The sequence below is a fragment of the Osmerus mordax genome, chromosome 15 (genome assembly GCF_038355195.1).
Source record: "Osmerus mordax isolate fOsmMor3 chromosome 15, fOsmMor3.pri, whole genome shotgun sequence".
Lineage (NCBI taxonomy): Eukaryota > Metazoa > Chordata > Actinopteri > Osmeriformes > Osmeridae > Osmerus > Osmerus mordax.
Genome location: NC_090064.1, coordinates 6,280,955 through 6,297,079, shown reverse-complemented (window position 1 = coordinate 6,297,079; position 16,125 = coordinate 6,280,955). Strand labels below are relative to the sequence as shown.

General features: G+C 48.5%; 1 protein-coding gene across 1 annotated transcript; it reads left to right on the top strand.

The window, feature by feature from the left end:
* The first annotated feature begins 2,297 nt into the window (after positions 1-2,297).
* On the top strand, positions 2,298-6,580 carry bambia (BMP and activin membrane-bound inhibitor (Xenopus laevis) homolog a). Its single transcript, XM_067251920.1, has 3 exons — positions 2,298-2,793; positions 4,420-4,698; positions 5,445-6,580. The coding sequence occupies exons 1-3, from the start codon at positions 2,718-2,720 to the stop codon at positions 5,861-5,863; spliced, it is 774 nt and encodes a 257-aa protein (XP_067108021.1). The 5' UTR covers positions 2,298-2,717; the 3' UTR covers positions 5,864-6,580.
* The last annotated feature ends 9,545 nt before the right edge of the window (positions 6,581-16,125 follow it).

Genomic DNA, 16,125 nt, shown 5'->3' with positions numbered 1-16,125 from the left:
TGGCTGGCTCCTCTTGGGGAGAGATGTGGGGGTGAGGTGAGGGGTTACAAAGCATGGCAGTCTGGTCTTTCTGCACAGGTGACTAGACATAGTCTGGGCTGAGCTCAAGAGTAGACTAAACATAGAGAAGAAGTACCTGCCATTGGAGGAACCTGGGCTCAATTACACTAAACCATTAAATGTGGGGGGCGGGGAAGGGGGGGCAGGTGGTTGAAAGTATTAGTGTTCATGTTTTGTCGAATGCTGTGTTTTCTTCTTTGCCATTCAGGTAAACGTTTCTCTCCTTTGACATTTAAACGATGAGTCATCCCTCTGTATGCCCCAACCATCACAGTAAGCAGGGGGTCTCGTTCTCAACCAGGCAGACTGGGGTATCACAGGAACAGGGCAGAGGATTAAGGTCTGTCACACAGAGACACACACACCTTTGTTGCTCTTCACACCTATGTGTCGACTATCATTGTGTGAAGACAGCCACAAAGTGTGTCTGACAAGAAAAAGTATCAGATGAAAGCTTTGCCCTCAGCAGGAAAACATACACGTTTGTTTTTATTTCTGGCCCTGTATTACATAAGCTATTCAACACAGGTCATTAGCTAAAGGTGACAAGGAAACTGGGTGTCTGAAATGATCTTGTGCATACTATCTTAACTATTAGCTTCTTGAAGGGAAGTATCTTCTACCTCGGTAGATCTTCCTCGTTGAAGTGGAGATGGGCTGTAAACCTAGATATTGTCTCTGAACAAGTGACCGGTAGATGGCGGCATTCTATTACACACCTGAGGGAGAGCGCGACACCTGGAACTCCACTCCGTTAGGTTGTAGGTTAACACATTTCCCATGAACGGATTTATATGGACTATGAGAGGACACAACAGACATTTTGGGGGTTAGATGAGATGTGATGTAAAACACAATTCAGCTGGCATTTTGAGAAGCGAAAAACATATTGGGCAATTTTTAAATATTCGGGGCAAATGATCCAAAGCAGGTCTTGGACTGGCGCCTCTCAGGAATTACCGACAATTACGATAATTGCTGTCTCTCCGGTTATTTATCCGCGTGTCCCCCTGAGCAGAATCGCACCCTTTTACCCTTTGACACCGTGACGCTGGACCGTTTATCCATAAGGAACACAAGGCGCCCGTGAGAATGTCGTCAGCAGGCTCTTTGTGAAGATTCCGCCCCACGGGTTAATTAGAGAGAAGAGACAGGAAAACTACTGCTCAATGTACTGGGAATGTTAGATACTATCAGGCCTAGTTTAGTCCACAAATGGCAAACATGCAACATATGATTATAATCTTTTTCCTCTTTTTGTTATTATTCTACTATCAGTAGGCCTACCCTAGACGGCTTGTAGGCATACTTTACAAGGAAGATCCTGTTATTAAAGTTGAAATAAAATATAAAGTTAAAGAGATGTCTCCTATGTGCATGTCATCCATTCGTGTGTAGTCCAGGCTATTTTATATGAATGGGATATAAACTATAGAACATATCACTAAACTTAGACAATTGTAGGCCATGCTAAATAAAACATTTAACCAACATTTAGTGGACTCACTCGAGTCCCTCATCTACACAACAACAGAGAAGTTGAGGGTTGCCTGATATCGATCTGACCGACTGTGTGTTTTGCATGGGATTGTTTAGAGGGTAATTGAGTGTCAGTGTCTGTCTGTGTCGTCTCACTGGCGCCATGTGCCTTTTTGGATTGCTAATTTCCCTAACCGCCTGGCCGCTCCGCCCATAACATCTATTCTCACAGCAGCCATCAAGATCTCTCTCAGGCTGCGGTAGCCGGGGGAACCTGCTTGCTGTGGCGTCGACCTGGCGAGGACTGCAGGTCTAGAGTCTGTTGTAGGGTAAAGTTTAGTCATGCAAACCTGCCCTCAAATACAGGGAGGAAACATTCACTATATAAAATAAATGTTTTAACTAGCTTAGCCTACCTAATACACTGCATGACTAAAACGCAGTAATAGGTAGTAAGCCTACAATTGACAATTGTACAAAACCATTAGGCCTATAACTGCAACTATAGTTAACAAGCAAGTTGCAGTCTCCGGCAGAACAGCACAAGCGCCTGAGGTATACTGTCAAGTAAGGCGGGGTCATCGTGAGTGTGTGACTGCCGCCAGGGCCAATGAGAAAAGGTTTGTAGCGGAATATGGAAATTGAGTCCGGGGTGAGTGCAATGGGAGTCTGGTGGGCGGAGTTTTGCCATGTAGAGAAGTCGGGGCTCAGATATTTCTTCAGCTCAGGGTCCTCTATCCGAAGTCGGTCTTAGAAGTACCAGATCCGAAGGAAGCAGTCTTTGTACCCTTTTCGCTGTTTTGGGATTGTAAGTGCGATATAGAAACATCATTGAAGGACTATCTGAAGTCGAAGAGGACACACTGCGTCTATTCGATTCCATACACAAAGGAATATATTATTTTGCCCATACAGCATCAAGGGCCGTTCCGTTTCACACTGTACGACGGAAGAATGCATGTCGGCTTTTAAGCAATTTTACATGCAGTTTCTGATGCAGGGATAAATCACCTCGGGTTTCGGTGCTTTTTATCCTGTAGTCTGAAGGATTTGTGGCTGTGCCATCGTACGTTCAGGAATGCATCGCTTTCTTTTATAGTTGAATGTAACTTTGTCTTCGATCCCAGCTCTGAGGGTTTTGATAGCCTACTGGATAAGAGGACTGAAAGCAATCGTAAATGGATCGTCATTCCAGTTTCATATCCATTTGGCTTCAACTGGAACTTTGTGCCATGGCAGTTCTTCTTACTAAAGGTAGACTTTGATAAGACGCAACATACTAGTTTTGTTCATTTTAAAGTGAAAATGTCCCTTATGTAGCGATTGTGAGGGTCGGAACGGGGCCGGACCTCCAAGGATTGGAGGCCGTGTCATTGCTCACTTATCCGTCTTGTTTTGTGCAATTGTGCAACTTTGAAGAAACAAATAAGACTAGATACTTGTAACATCCTTTTCTTCAGACACACGTACAGTAAATTAAGACATACGTGCAAAATATTGTAATTAGGCTATAATAATGTTTAATAACGCTTAGTATAAAGTTAACCCAACGTCAATCTATCATTTTAAGATATTATAATATTAAAAATTCTTGACTTTCTGGTGATAAAGTAAATTAGCCTCATGAAATGTATTGCCGTTTCTAGGCCTACCATGGAAGACATCTCAAATAGGCTAAAATAACTTAGACCGCATCATTTTTCATTCATGTTGGTACTTACACATAGCCTACCTGGTTCAATTATTGTTCTAACAGTGTATTCTTACTACAGCATTCATGTTGTTTCTATAAATAGTAATGGTCCAAAAAATTGGTAGCTTAAACAAAGATCGGCTAAATGTTAAGTTTGAGAATTCTTTCCAACTATATTCTGTTGTATTAATGTGTCTACAGTTTAGGTTACTGACCAGGGTTTAGTCAACTCATCAAGCTAATAAGATGACATGTAACCCTAGACTCTGGAAGTACACACAAACATGTTGTAACAACACACAAAGGCCCGTGTTTAATTGTGTGCGACTCCCTGTGTTTTTATGTTTGGTGCTGAGCCCAACCCATGATAATTGGGGTAGACCTAAATATCCATCAATAATGAATGGAATTAGCACAAAGTGTATATTAGCCTATTCCCTTTAAAATGTATGGCCTAAAACTATAGAACTATTCCAAAAATATTATAAAGCAGCATCCATATACATAATCAGACAGGCATATTTGTTAGTTTTCAAAGCTGTAGAACAAAATAATTTAAATAAGAAATTAATCAATTAAAAAACTTTATGACAAGACTGATGAAGACTTTTGGATGAAAACTCAGTGCACCCCGCCCCCCCAAGCAGTAGGCTACTGACCACAAGTAAGCTTGCGTGCAAGACGAAAAGGAGGCTCCCGCGCCACTCTCTCACCCCCCCTTTACGAGTTTCCATTTGGGTTGAAAGAAATTGACTTTGGCAAACAAACCACTAATTATAAGCTACACGGTTCCTGTTTTATAATACAGACTAAAAGGGCCATTTTGCACGGAAAGCTCTTAAACTTTGCCTATTTACTGTATTTGAGTTGACACCAAAATATTCCCCAAAGTCTGTAGTTTAGTTATGGGCAACGTTGTCACTGACGTGTGTTCTGACAGTGATGTCAATAAATGTTCAGACCCCACTGCTCGACAACGTGGCTTATAAGTGGAGAAGTCTCATCGTATTCATAAACTGTAGCCGAAATAAATACATTTTTGAACGTTAGATTTTGCCATGTCTAATTAGGCTACTAAATGCTCGAACGAGAATTATTTAGTGACATCTCTTATGCCTGTCAGATTTCATTAAAATGCATTTTATTATCTTGCCTGATCCTAACCTCCATACGTTTTGTTTTCACAGGGGAAATAAGATGTTACTGTGATGCGCCGCATTGCGTGGCCACCGGCTACATGTGCAAATCGGAATTAAATGCCTGCTTCACCAAGGTGCTGGACCCACTCAACTCGAACTCTCCGCTCACGCACGGGTGTCTAGATCCCATCGCGAACGCAGCTGATGTGTGCAGCTCCAAGATCTCCGAGACCCTGGCCGTGGGCGCGTCCACGCTCGAATGTTGTCACGACGATATGTGCAACTACAGAGGCCTCCATGACCTCACGCACCCCCGAGAATCTACAGGTAAGCACAACCACAACCGCTATTACCGAACTGAGTCCAGTACCAACCACATGAGAAAATAACCATCAAGATTTAAATTGTGATTTTGTTGGCAGATGTTGTTGTGCTGGCTGTTGGATGTTTGCATTAAGGGAAATATTCCAGTCAGTAATGTCAGGAGTGTGTGCAAGTGAAGTTGATTAACAGGGTTTCTTGAAATGGCCTACTGTTTAAGGACACGCATGCTATCCATGCCCCCCACCACCCCCGTTTATAATTCCCACATTTACAGAACTCCAGTTTGATTTTTAATGGGTTCCAGCACAGCGGCACACAGAGGGGGAAAAGCCAGTTTACCTTAAGTATTTGGACTTAGATCAGATCTTTTTTTATGGCGTGTGCACCATGTAATTTCCCCACTGAGTAGGAATGTGCTCGTAGACTATCCCTACACAGACGACACAGAGAACAGGAATACAAGCTCATTGACTTATGAGAAGGTGCATAGACGGAGGAAGGGAATATGCGACCCTGACCCGGTCCTGGGTACTTTATTCGTGACAAGTAGTTCCGGGCTCATTCGTTTGCTGGATGAAATGAATGTCAACACACCCCTTCGCCAGTGGAACAGTCCCCTAGGGCAAACAGCTGTGAAGTTGAGAGGCGGACAGGCACCATCGCTGTGTGTTGGTCTCCAATGCTCACAATGGTGGATGTATTTGTCCAGATAAGACGACTGACCCCTCCACCTCCACCTCTCCCTGTAGATCACGGCAGGTACCACACAGAGGGGAACAACCGCAACCTCATCACACGGGTGCAGGAGCTGGCGTCCGCCAAGGAGGTGTGGTTCCGGGCGGCGGTGATCGCGGTGCCCATCGCGGGCGGCCTCATCCTGGTGCTGCTCATCATGCTGGCGCTGCGGATGCTGCGGAGCGAGAACAAGCGGCTGCAGGACCAGAGGCAGCAGATGCTGTCGCGCCTCCACTACAGCTTCCACGGCCACCACACCAAGAAGGGCCACGTGGCCAAGCTGGACCTGGAGTGCATGGTGCCCGTGACGGGGCACGAGAACTGCTGCCTGACCTGCGACAAGATGAGGCAGGCCGACCTGGGCACCGACAAGATCCTGTCTCTGGTGCACTGGGGGATGTACAGCGGGCACGGGAAGCTGGAGTTTGTATGACTTCCTGGTTTTGTCGTCTGTTTTTTTTTCTTTCCTGGCCACTCCCCCCACAACCCCGGCCAAAACAGCCAAGACTGCCTTTTCCTGGTTGGGTTTCTCTTTTTTTAAATATATTTTCTTTTACTTAAAAGAAAATCCACTTTTTTTCACGTCCATTGTACTGAATTGCGTTTCTGTTTCAATGGAGGACAAAAAATGAAAAGGACGATTGAGCGCGAGCTGTGTGGTTTTTTGCTAAGGAGCACTTTACTTGAAACTAAAAGGCAGACCAAGGAGGAGCTGTATTTAAACTTGAGAGGGCTGGACTGAGAGGGATCTCTGCAACTGCCCTGTGGGATTTCAGACTTACACTGAGCGCTGAAGGATTCCACGTCTGTCTTATTTGCACATTTGTAAAAAGTCAAAAGAAAATACGTTGTTTTGCTTAAAAAAAAAGACAAAAAAAAAGAACGAAATCGAAGAATTTTACACTGACACCAGGGTACAAACAGGACTTTTTGAGGAGTAAAAAAACAACAGATTCAGTGTTGACTGTAGGTATGTGCACACTCCTCTGTGTACATTTCTTGATTCAAGCTTATTGTAAAGATTTGAAATATATATATTTTTGTCTGAATACCTGTCCAGTGTGTTCTTGTTTTGGGTGAACGTTTGACTTCTCTCCTGTGATCGAACTGAGCTTAATTATGAGTGTGAAAGAGACAAAAATCCATTAAACTGATCTGTTATTTATTTGAGTTTGAGCAATCCGTCTTTACTGAAAACCGTAGCTTATGCAATTGAGTGTTTTCTTAACCAGTGAGGGTTTACACACAGAACACAGTTCATAGGTAGGGAAGGAATGTTTGTTAAAGGCCCACACAGAATACACTTGGCTATCATGTAAGTGTGTGTGTGTAGGAAATAGATAAAAATAGTTTGGTGTGTGTGTGTGTGTTGGCGTGGGGGGGGGGGGGGGACTGAACAGTGGGAGACAGTGTGAGTGAAGACCACACTGCTTCTTTCGTGTGATGTTTCATACCAGGGAGGGGCACAGTGTGTGTGTGTGTGTGTGTGTAGGTACTGACAGTAAGTCCTTGTTTTCCCGTAGTGCTCCACATCTGACTCAGTGATTCTTGAACCTTCTCTAAAAGGTCACATTTTTAGCTTCAAACACTTTTTTTTTGGAGCACACTGGATTTATCCTGGAAGTAGTAAGGCTATTTATTTGACACTCTCTCCAAAGCCTGTAAAGCCCTCTCCATTCAGGGGCTCTGGGTGCAGTCCAGCTCATACACTAACCCTCCTGTGCTCGCCACGGTGACGAGAGCTCTCTTCCTGCCAGCTCCAGGTTAGCTATCATATCACATATTTACTGCTATACCCCTTAGGCCTGTGGAATGGGCTGCATGTTAGGTAAGAGGAGTTGTACGCTGTGATCGAAACTCTTGTCTTTGGGGCCTTGTCCTACTCCACGTCCCCTTGGCAACTTCAGCCTAACGGCGTTGGTATGGCTCTTCAGGGATAACACGTTGGTTTCATTAATCCAATTCGAGGTTTGAAAGCCAGTGGAGGTGTGGAAGAGAGATGGAGTGAGTGTTCTGGGGGAAAGTGTGCTGTTCTGGGGCTTAGTGTCTCTGTCTGTCTGGCAGGCTCTCTCTGTGAGGCCCAGTCAGGTTGATTTAAACATAAGTTACAGTCCAACCTCCCACCTCTGAGCCAATTCATACCATTTGACATAAGCAAATACCTTACCTTTCACTGAAGTTCAACTAGAGAGCTGTTTGGGGGCGCCCCGGTGGCTCAGCGGATAGAGATTGAACCACTTGGGCTCAGGGCTTACCGCAGGGGCCTGGGTTCGATTCCAGCCCAGGTCATTTGCTGTATGTCTCCCCCTCTCTATCTATGTAAAACGGTCTCTATCGAATAAAGCAGGAAACTGCCCCCCCCCCCCCCCCCCCCCAAAAAAAAAGACATCTTTAAAAAGTTGCTTCTACACCAGTTTCCACATTACAGTTCAGTTTCCACTTTAATAATATAAGCACACATGCCTGGAACTATCCCTTCGAACGTGTGTTGAGAACATGACATGAACCATGTACTGGGTACAACACGTACAGAAGGTTCAAAAGTTCACCTCAGCCTCTCCATGGCAACCAACCCACCCAGCAGGGCCCTGGACAGTAAGTAGTTTGGTTTAGGTCCACCTGCAGCGTCTGTGTCTCCTCTGGAGTTGACCCCTGTTTCTCCCCATTAGGACTTCAGGAAAACACTATTACCACCTCACCACTTAACAGCAGCCTGCATTAGCTAGACTCGGCCCACGCACTTAGCCTCCCCGAGGACTATTAGCCTTGTTTTGATAACAGGGAGCTCTGGTTGGCCCAGCTAGCCGGCTAATGCGCCTGCTGTTTTCTTTAGCGCGGTTCTGCTCCGTCGGGTCACCTGCTGACACCAGACAGGGATGTCGGCAGCCCTCACACACACGCACACACACACACACACACACATACACACACATACACACATACTTCCCCCTGGCCTCTGAGGAAAGGGCTTCTTCCAGATCCTACCGTCTGCTCACGGTGAAAGGACCAGCACCAGTCCTCACCGTCAGCCGTGTTGGGCAGCGGCGGGCGGCCAAGCTGTTCGTATTGACATGCTAATGTTACGAGGCGGCCAACGGGGGCCTCCCTCAAAAGGCCCAATTTGTTTTGAAGTGACTTCAAACTGCTCCCTCCTAATCTGCCAGTGGCTTCTTTTTCTCTCTTTTCTTTTTTAACCTTTTCTTTTTTTCGATCGACGCCGACTTCTCGTCTGGTCTCCAAGCCGCCCTCCCCCACCTTCCCACCTCCCCCCAGCCCCTCGTCACCAGCACCCCAGGCAGCCGTAACCCAGCGGCGAGGTGGAGAGGTGTGCCCGTGAACGCCGCACCCCCCCCCCCCCCCCCCCCCCCGGAGCCTTGATTTCCGGGTGACGTTCTGGAGGCTCACAGCCAGGGGAGGTTAGGGTAGGGGAAGGGGAGGAAGGGGGGTGTTAACAACCCGGGATTTAAATCAGAGAGGTGCCGTTTGCTTCATTTTCTCCCGGCAGACTTTTTGTAAGCTCCCGGCCGGTAGCGGAGCTGCAAGCTCTCCGGGGCCGCGGAGAGACCGTGTGAAACAATATATGAAGTGTAAACTTGTTAACACCTGTACATAGTAATGGATGCTCACCTCCCAGGGCTGTAACAGGGGCTTTTATAACCCTCTGTGTTGTTCTTGCTGCCCCCCCCCCCCCCTCACGATCCCCAGGCTGTGTGGACGGATGTCAGATTGACGATAGCACACGCCCCTCAAAGGTCTCGTTTTTGCCCTGGCGGAGGTGATTCTGTAAAAGTATGCTAATGGTCCTCAAAACGATCCACCAGTTTATCAGTTAAATAAACCTAGAATCCTCGTTTTGGACGAGGGCAGAATTTACAGCTTGGCGTTGTGGTTGTCTTGTGTTGAACGGTCAAATGGTAGCATAATGCCACTCCCCCCTACTGACAGACATGCCTTTCAATAAGACCATGTTCTAAATATTTAGCCTGGCCGTGCAAATTCATTTCCTCCAAGTGGATCAAAACATGGACTGGTCCTTGTCCTCGCTTACCTTCCCCATCTAAACATTTATCCTCGCATGTTGTTAACATTAGATATGAATCTAACCCGAAAAGAAACAATAATTTGGGGAATGTTTACATGGCTGACCGGCGCTCTCTAAGCTTAATGTCAGCTTCTGTAAATAACCCGTTTTGTTTTGTTTCGACAAGAGGGATCTTCAGGGCATTCCGACATGTTAGAAAAAACAAAGATCTTTGAAAGAAAAGGAGTCTAGGATGGAGGTTGCACAATGAATGTCTCCAGTATACAATTAACCACCTTAAACCTCCCTCCAGATCCATTTAATCTTAAGCCTTCTTGCAAACACACCCACACTACACAGTATTAGCTATCTAAAGTTAGTTTGGAGAAGGTATCTCGTTCAGAGTAAGAGGAAAGACATTGGGAACACTGTGTATCTCAACTGAACTCCTGTCCAAACGCCACACTTGGTATCGGAGGGTTGGTTGTGTGTGTGGGGTGTGGCACAGGAGACAAGAGCAGCTTTAGCTCCAGACTCCGAGAGTCTCAAAGTGACAGATCCCCATGGGCCGTGCTGAGTCTCCAGGTATCGGCTTACCCCCCCCCCCCCACACACACACACACACACAGACCCCCACCCCGCCCCAGTGGCACACAGACTGGGCCCCAGTGACAAGCTGTCCCCAGCAGGCTGGTGTTGAGTCCGGGTCACCCTTGCAGTCAGAGAGGTCTGGGCCCCTGCTTCTCAGATCCTCTTTGCTCTCCTCGCGTGCAGTGACACCATCTTCATCCAGGCAGATAAAGGCACTTACAGGGCCCCTCTCTGTCAGTTTGTGACATGCACACACACGCACACTCACACACACACACGCACACAAACCTCTTTAAAGACAGATGGTTATAACAATACCTACCTCTTCTAAGAGGCTGACTCCTGACCTGACAGTGAAACCCCCTCCCTCGCTCCACCCACTCATCCACTCATAGCCGACATAGATACTGTAGGCTTACAAGGGTGGTGCCTAATACACATAAGTGTATATGTGTGTGTGTACATGTCTATGTGTATGTCTGACGCGTTCAGAAGTCGCCTATTGTTCTCCACTGACAATCTGAATCGTTTTCGCCCTTCAGGGGGAAACCAGCGCACAGAAAGGTTTCCATCGAGTCTAAAGGCAGGACTCCTTACCCGACCACATCCTAACCCAGCCCCAGCCCCAGCTTCTGTCCCAACCAAACCCAAAGACTCCGTAGCTGCCTGCAGTCTAAGCAAAGGATCTGGTGCCAACAGTGAAAACAGTTAGCAGGAGGAAGCCTCGTTCAAACTGTGAAGTAAGCATTAAAAGGGAGAGGAAACCCAAAGGTTGCGTGCATGCTAAGGACTAATAAAGGATTTGACAAAGCACCCTTGGCAGCTTGCCTGGTCTCCCTGAACAAGGAGGACGTTACACCTAGAGCTGGCAGCCGTCGCCCCGGGACTTATATGTGTGTGCGTGTGTGTTTCCGTGTGTTTGTGTGTGTGGTATGAGTGCAGATCCCTGGGATTACCGGGCTGAAAGGAGAGATGGCTGTGTCTCTATGAAATACTCCCTGCCTGACTAACCCTCTATAGTTCCCGTGGCAGCGATATGCCCAGAGTATCCTGAGGTCTAGAAACAGAGAAGTCTATGACCCACATCAATAGGATTCTAGAACTCCTGCTGCCGTCCCACACCTTCTAGACCTTTCCGCTCTACGACAAGGCAAGAGTCGCCAGGCCTCTGGAAGATTGGAGGCCGTGAGGATTTCTGTGAGAAAATGGGGTTTGCTTAGGAGATTCTATAATGACTTCTAGAAGAATAGGAGTTGGCAGATTACTGTGTCCCCCCCCCCCCCCCCCCTCTCAGTCAAACCAGTATTCTTTGGTGGGTGGGCATTGCAATGCTGAGTGACACCTTATAAAATGTTATGGAAAAATGCGCCTGTGTGGTTTTCACAGGGGAACACATTACAGACAGCCAAGAGGTCCTTACGTCATAAAACTAAGTGGGGCGATAAAAACCCTTCTCCTGACAAAATGAATTTATCTATTTGTTTATGTTTGAGGACTCGCTAACTGACACAGCTACCACATGTTGAGTGCATGGCTTCAGGAGAGTTGAAATATGACATTGAGGGCCCGCTGCTGTGGAATGCTGGGTAATTACTCTCTCTGTTGCGAGGGTTTTTACGACAGATCCTGGGGAATGTTCAACTGCAAGGGTTGTTTGTGTAAAGTGTCCCACTGACTATCTAGAAGACAGGGACAGACCTGTACAGTAAATAGAGGAGGGAAGGCAAGCTTCCGTTTAGCTTTCAGCGCTGAAAAGATGCTCTCTCTCTCTCTCTCTCTCTCTCTCTCTCTCTCTCTCTCTCTCTCTCTCTCTCTCTCTCTCTTACAGACACACACACACACACACACACACACACACAGAGACCCCTCTGACCCCTCTTTCTTTTGACATGGTTCGTGTGGATAATGACTTCATCCTTTTGATCCACCAATCCAATCATAATTCATTTAACCCCCTCCAGCCCCTCTCACCCCCATCCTTACCCCAGCCACACCATCACCCCCACTCCCACCCTCACCTCTATCTACTGAGTGTCCTTACTCCAGGTCCTTTACCTAAGGCCTCTGGTTGATTGTAAACATGATTCAGTGTTCTCCAGGCAGTCAGACCTGTGTTTGGGGCCTGTGCCTTTTTGGAAACTGTATGAATAAACAGGGTCCTATCTTCTCCCTCCTCTTTTCCTCCCCTCCTTCCCTTCCCTTCCTCTCCTCTCCACCCATCTCTTCTCCTCTTCTCCTCTCCTCTCCACCCCTCTCCTCCTCTCCTCCTCTCCTCTCCACCCCTCTCTCCTCCTATCCTCTCCTCTCTGCTCCTCTCCTCACAGCTCCTCTCCTCTCCTCCTCTCCTCTCCACCCATCTCTTCTCCTCTCCCCCCCTCCTCTCCTCTCCTCCCCTCTCTCCTATCCTCTCCTCTCCTCTCCTCACATCACAGCTCCTCTCCTCCCCCCTCCCCGGACACCATGGACCAGGGACACGCCATCATACGGCGGCGTTCATGTTTAATTAAACAAGCCGACTCCCCCCCCCCCCCCCCCTCTTTCCGAGGTGCGGTGTGTTATTTTTGCAGGCAAGGCTCAGGTGTGGGCAGCGACCTCATCTCCAACCCCGTGTTTGAAGCTCACCCCCCCCCCCACGGGGAGCTGGCTGCCCTGCCCTGGACTCTGTATTTGTGGAGCAACAAGCCAATGACCCTTGCAGGGATTTAACAGCCTGTCTGGACAGCCTAGAGGGCCTGGCGACCGTCAGAGTCGAGCCTCCCAACCGCGCGCTCCGTTTGAAATCTTTTCCTTCGACTTCGGAAATCCACCTTGTTTCGAGAAAGCGTCGCACAGCCACTCTCGGCCTCTGTTCCTCTCCCATCCCTCCCATCTCTCCTCCTCCCCTCCCCTTCTTCATCTAGCCTCGCTGAGAGGCCATGGCTGTAGTGTGGAGGTGGAAGTTCGCTTCCAAACATAAATAAGTAGAAACGTTGGCGCGTCCCCCGGGGTGACTAGGAACAGGGCAGGGAACACAAACACTGGGCTTGCTCTTTTGCTCTGCTCTGCTCCATTGCTGTTCCCTACTGTGCTCTACTGTGCCAAACTCTACTCTACTCTACTCTACTCTACTCTACTCAATGCTATTCTTCTCTGTTGTACTCTGGTCTGTTCTACTCAACTCTAAGCTGCACTACACTATTCTGCTCTACTCTACTCGGATCTACTCTACTTCACTGTACTCGACTCTGCCCGACTCTTCCCAACACTACTCTACTCTACTCTGCTGTACTCTGCTCTCTCTTGCTGGTTTTTCACTCCAGAGATCCCAAAACCCAGTCTAATCCCATCACGTCTACACAAACTCCAAGGTATAGAGTATGTGTGTGTGTGTGTCAAAGAGAGACAGTAAACAAGAGGGATGAGAAAGACGGTGAGAACGAGAGTTTGACAGAGAGAGAGATAAAGAAAGAGAGGGAGGGAGGGAAAGAGAGAGAGAGAGACTGAAAGAGAGAGAGACAGAGAGAGAGAGAGACAGAGAGAGAGAGAGAGAGAGAGAGAGAGAGTCCCCCAGTCCCTTCCTCCAGCGTGGCCCAGCTCTGCTATTCATCATCTGGGGAGAGGCTGTTTACTGCTGGGTCAAGGTCCCACGCACATGGTTAACGGGCTCTCAGAGGAGCCATTGTTGCTAAAGCTCACCCCACTGCATGCAGCGGCCACACTGGAGATGCTATCTCCTGCCCCCCTCTGCCCCCCGAGGCCGGGGGAAAGGCCGTTTGAACCAGATCAAAACCGTTGGGAGGCAGGAAAGGCAATTCAAAACGCATGTGGGATTTGTAGTTTTGAGGACAGGGGTTAGCCTCCAAGGCTGTTTTTGCTTGGTCTTTTTGATCATCAAAAGAGAGAAATGAATTCAATTAAGGTTTTTTTAAAATGCAAACTGCGGAAGATTTTCATAACCAGCATTCAGGAGGAGTGGAATTTATTTCCCCTTGGTAACTTAGTGCTTATTCATGCCTGCTTTCTGTCTATTTACAATCCATCTGAGAGTGTTGTCTAAATAGAAGTCTGACTCTATATCTTTATGTCTCCTTCCTCCTGTTGAGTGTGCGAGGCTGTGTGGTCACCTTAACCTTTAAAACATGACATCTTTTTTTTCTTCTTTTTCTGAAGATCTAGAAGATAAAGTTCCACCTTTCCCCTCTTCTGCTTTGATTCCCCTGTGGGGCATAAAGGAAAACATGGGCCTCTCCTCTCCTCTCCTCTCCTCTCCTCTCCTCTCCTCTCCTCTCCTCTCCTCTCCTCTCCTCTCCTCTCCCTCCCTCCCTCCTCTCCTCTCCTCTCCTCTCCTCTCCTCTCCTCTCCTCTCCTCTCCTCTCCTCTCCTCTCCTCTCCCCTCCCCCTCCCCTCCCCTCCCCTCCCCTCCCCTCCCCTCCCCTCCCCTCCCCTCCTCTCCTTTCCCCTCCTCTCCCCTCCTCTCCCCTCCCCTCCCCTCCCCTCCCCTCCCCTCCCCTCCCCTCCCCTCCCCTCCCCTCCTCTCCTCTCCTCTCCTCTCCCCTCCTCTCCTCTCCTCTCCTCTCCTCTCCTCTCCCCCTCTGCTGTGGGGTGGGTGGCGGAGGCCAGGAAGGCAGACCTCATCTGGGCAACATTAAGAGTGAAAGGCACATTAAGCCTGTCTCCCCAACATTGGGCAGACCACTAAAGTCTGGGAGGGGTGGGAGGGGAGAGAGGGGGAGACAGGGGTGGGGGGCAGGGGGACAGGGGGAGCAGAGCAGGCCAGGGGAGAGGGGGGGGGGGGTGGAAGTGGAAGGGACGGCAGGCAGGAGTGTGGCAGCCGAGGACGGATAGACATAATTCAGACCAGGGGCCGGGGGGGGTGGGGGGGAGCAAAGGAGCGACTAGAGGAAGGGGGAGAAGGGGAACCCGAGATCCCTGCAGTCAGACAGGAAGCCCTGGGTTAACTCCTGTCCCTGACAGCACTTTGGTCCCTGGGCAGGGCCTGGGTGTTGGGTTGTGTTGGGCCCGGCTCACTGTGTCAGTGTATTAGCGGTCAGTTTGCTGTGATACGGCAGCAGCATCATGGTGCTGGAGGACTGAAAGTGTGTTTGACTTTGTATAAACCTCCATGTATTCCAACATGAAAGAGAGTTGTGTTTCTAAAGCCTCAGTCTTAGACAGGCTGACTTGACTGGTGTCACAGTGACATTACCATGTAACTCCATGCTGGCAAACACACACACAAACACAAGTAAACACACACATGAACAACCCCCACCCCCCCCCCCCCACACACTCCACACAACAAATTCCCATAGACATACAAACACACACACACACCGCCACAAATGACCACAGTACACAGAATCTCAGCTTCCTTTCTCTGACATAAACAAAGTGACCAGAAGCGACGACAATGCTACCAAAAATACAAAGTTACTCCCAAACTCCACACGTGCGTGCGTGTGAGTTTGTGTAGGATTTTTGCTAGCGTGTGTGAGTGTGTGTGTGTGTAGTAAGGCCTGTGTAAGAAGGAAAGAGGGTGCCCGTGAGTTTGTGTGTGTGTGAGCATACAGCCGTTGTTGGCAAGATCTTTCCGTTCTCACAAACGGTGTCCAGGAATGCTTCCCCATCCGCTCCCTTCTTTCCATACACCAGGCTTGTGATGTCATCCCCTGTCGTCCCAGTTTAATGCATATGATTCTGGAGTCTGGCAGCACACACACACACGCACACACACACACTTACACACACACAACGAGGTATGGCTGGTAGCTGCTTTCCTCCCTGTCAAACACCAACATCTTACAGTGCATAAACAGAATGGTGGACCAGAATTCCGTTAGAGGGAGACCATTCACGTTGATCGAACTATTAGTTGAGGACCCATCAACAGCAGGACATTGTGTGTTTCCGTACGTACGTGTGTGTGTACTCATCTGTGTGTGTGGGTGAGGCGGGTGTGAGGGGGGACGGGGGCGGGGGGCCGAACGGGCAGCCCAGTAAAACTGCAAACAGGAAACAGATGCGTTGTGATTAGCTGTGGCCAGGCGATGACAGGAAGGCTGCCTCTGCTGGAACACAGACCTGGATGCGACCGCAGGCTTCTG

Coding starts and splice junctions, on each gene's coding strand:
- bambia (XM_067251920.1), top strand. CDS start 2,718: ATGGATCGTCATTCCAGTTTCATATCCATTTGGCTTCAACTGGAACTT. Junction 2,794..4,419: donor GGCAGTTCTTCTTACTAAAG/GTAGACTTTGAT, acceptor TTGTTTTCACAG/GGGAAATAAGATGTTACTGT. Junction 4,699..5,444: donor GCACCCCCGAGAATCTACAG/GTAAGCACAACC, acceptor CTCTCCCTGTAG/ATCACGGCAGGTACCACACA.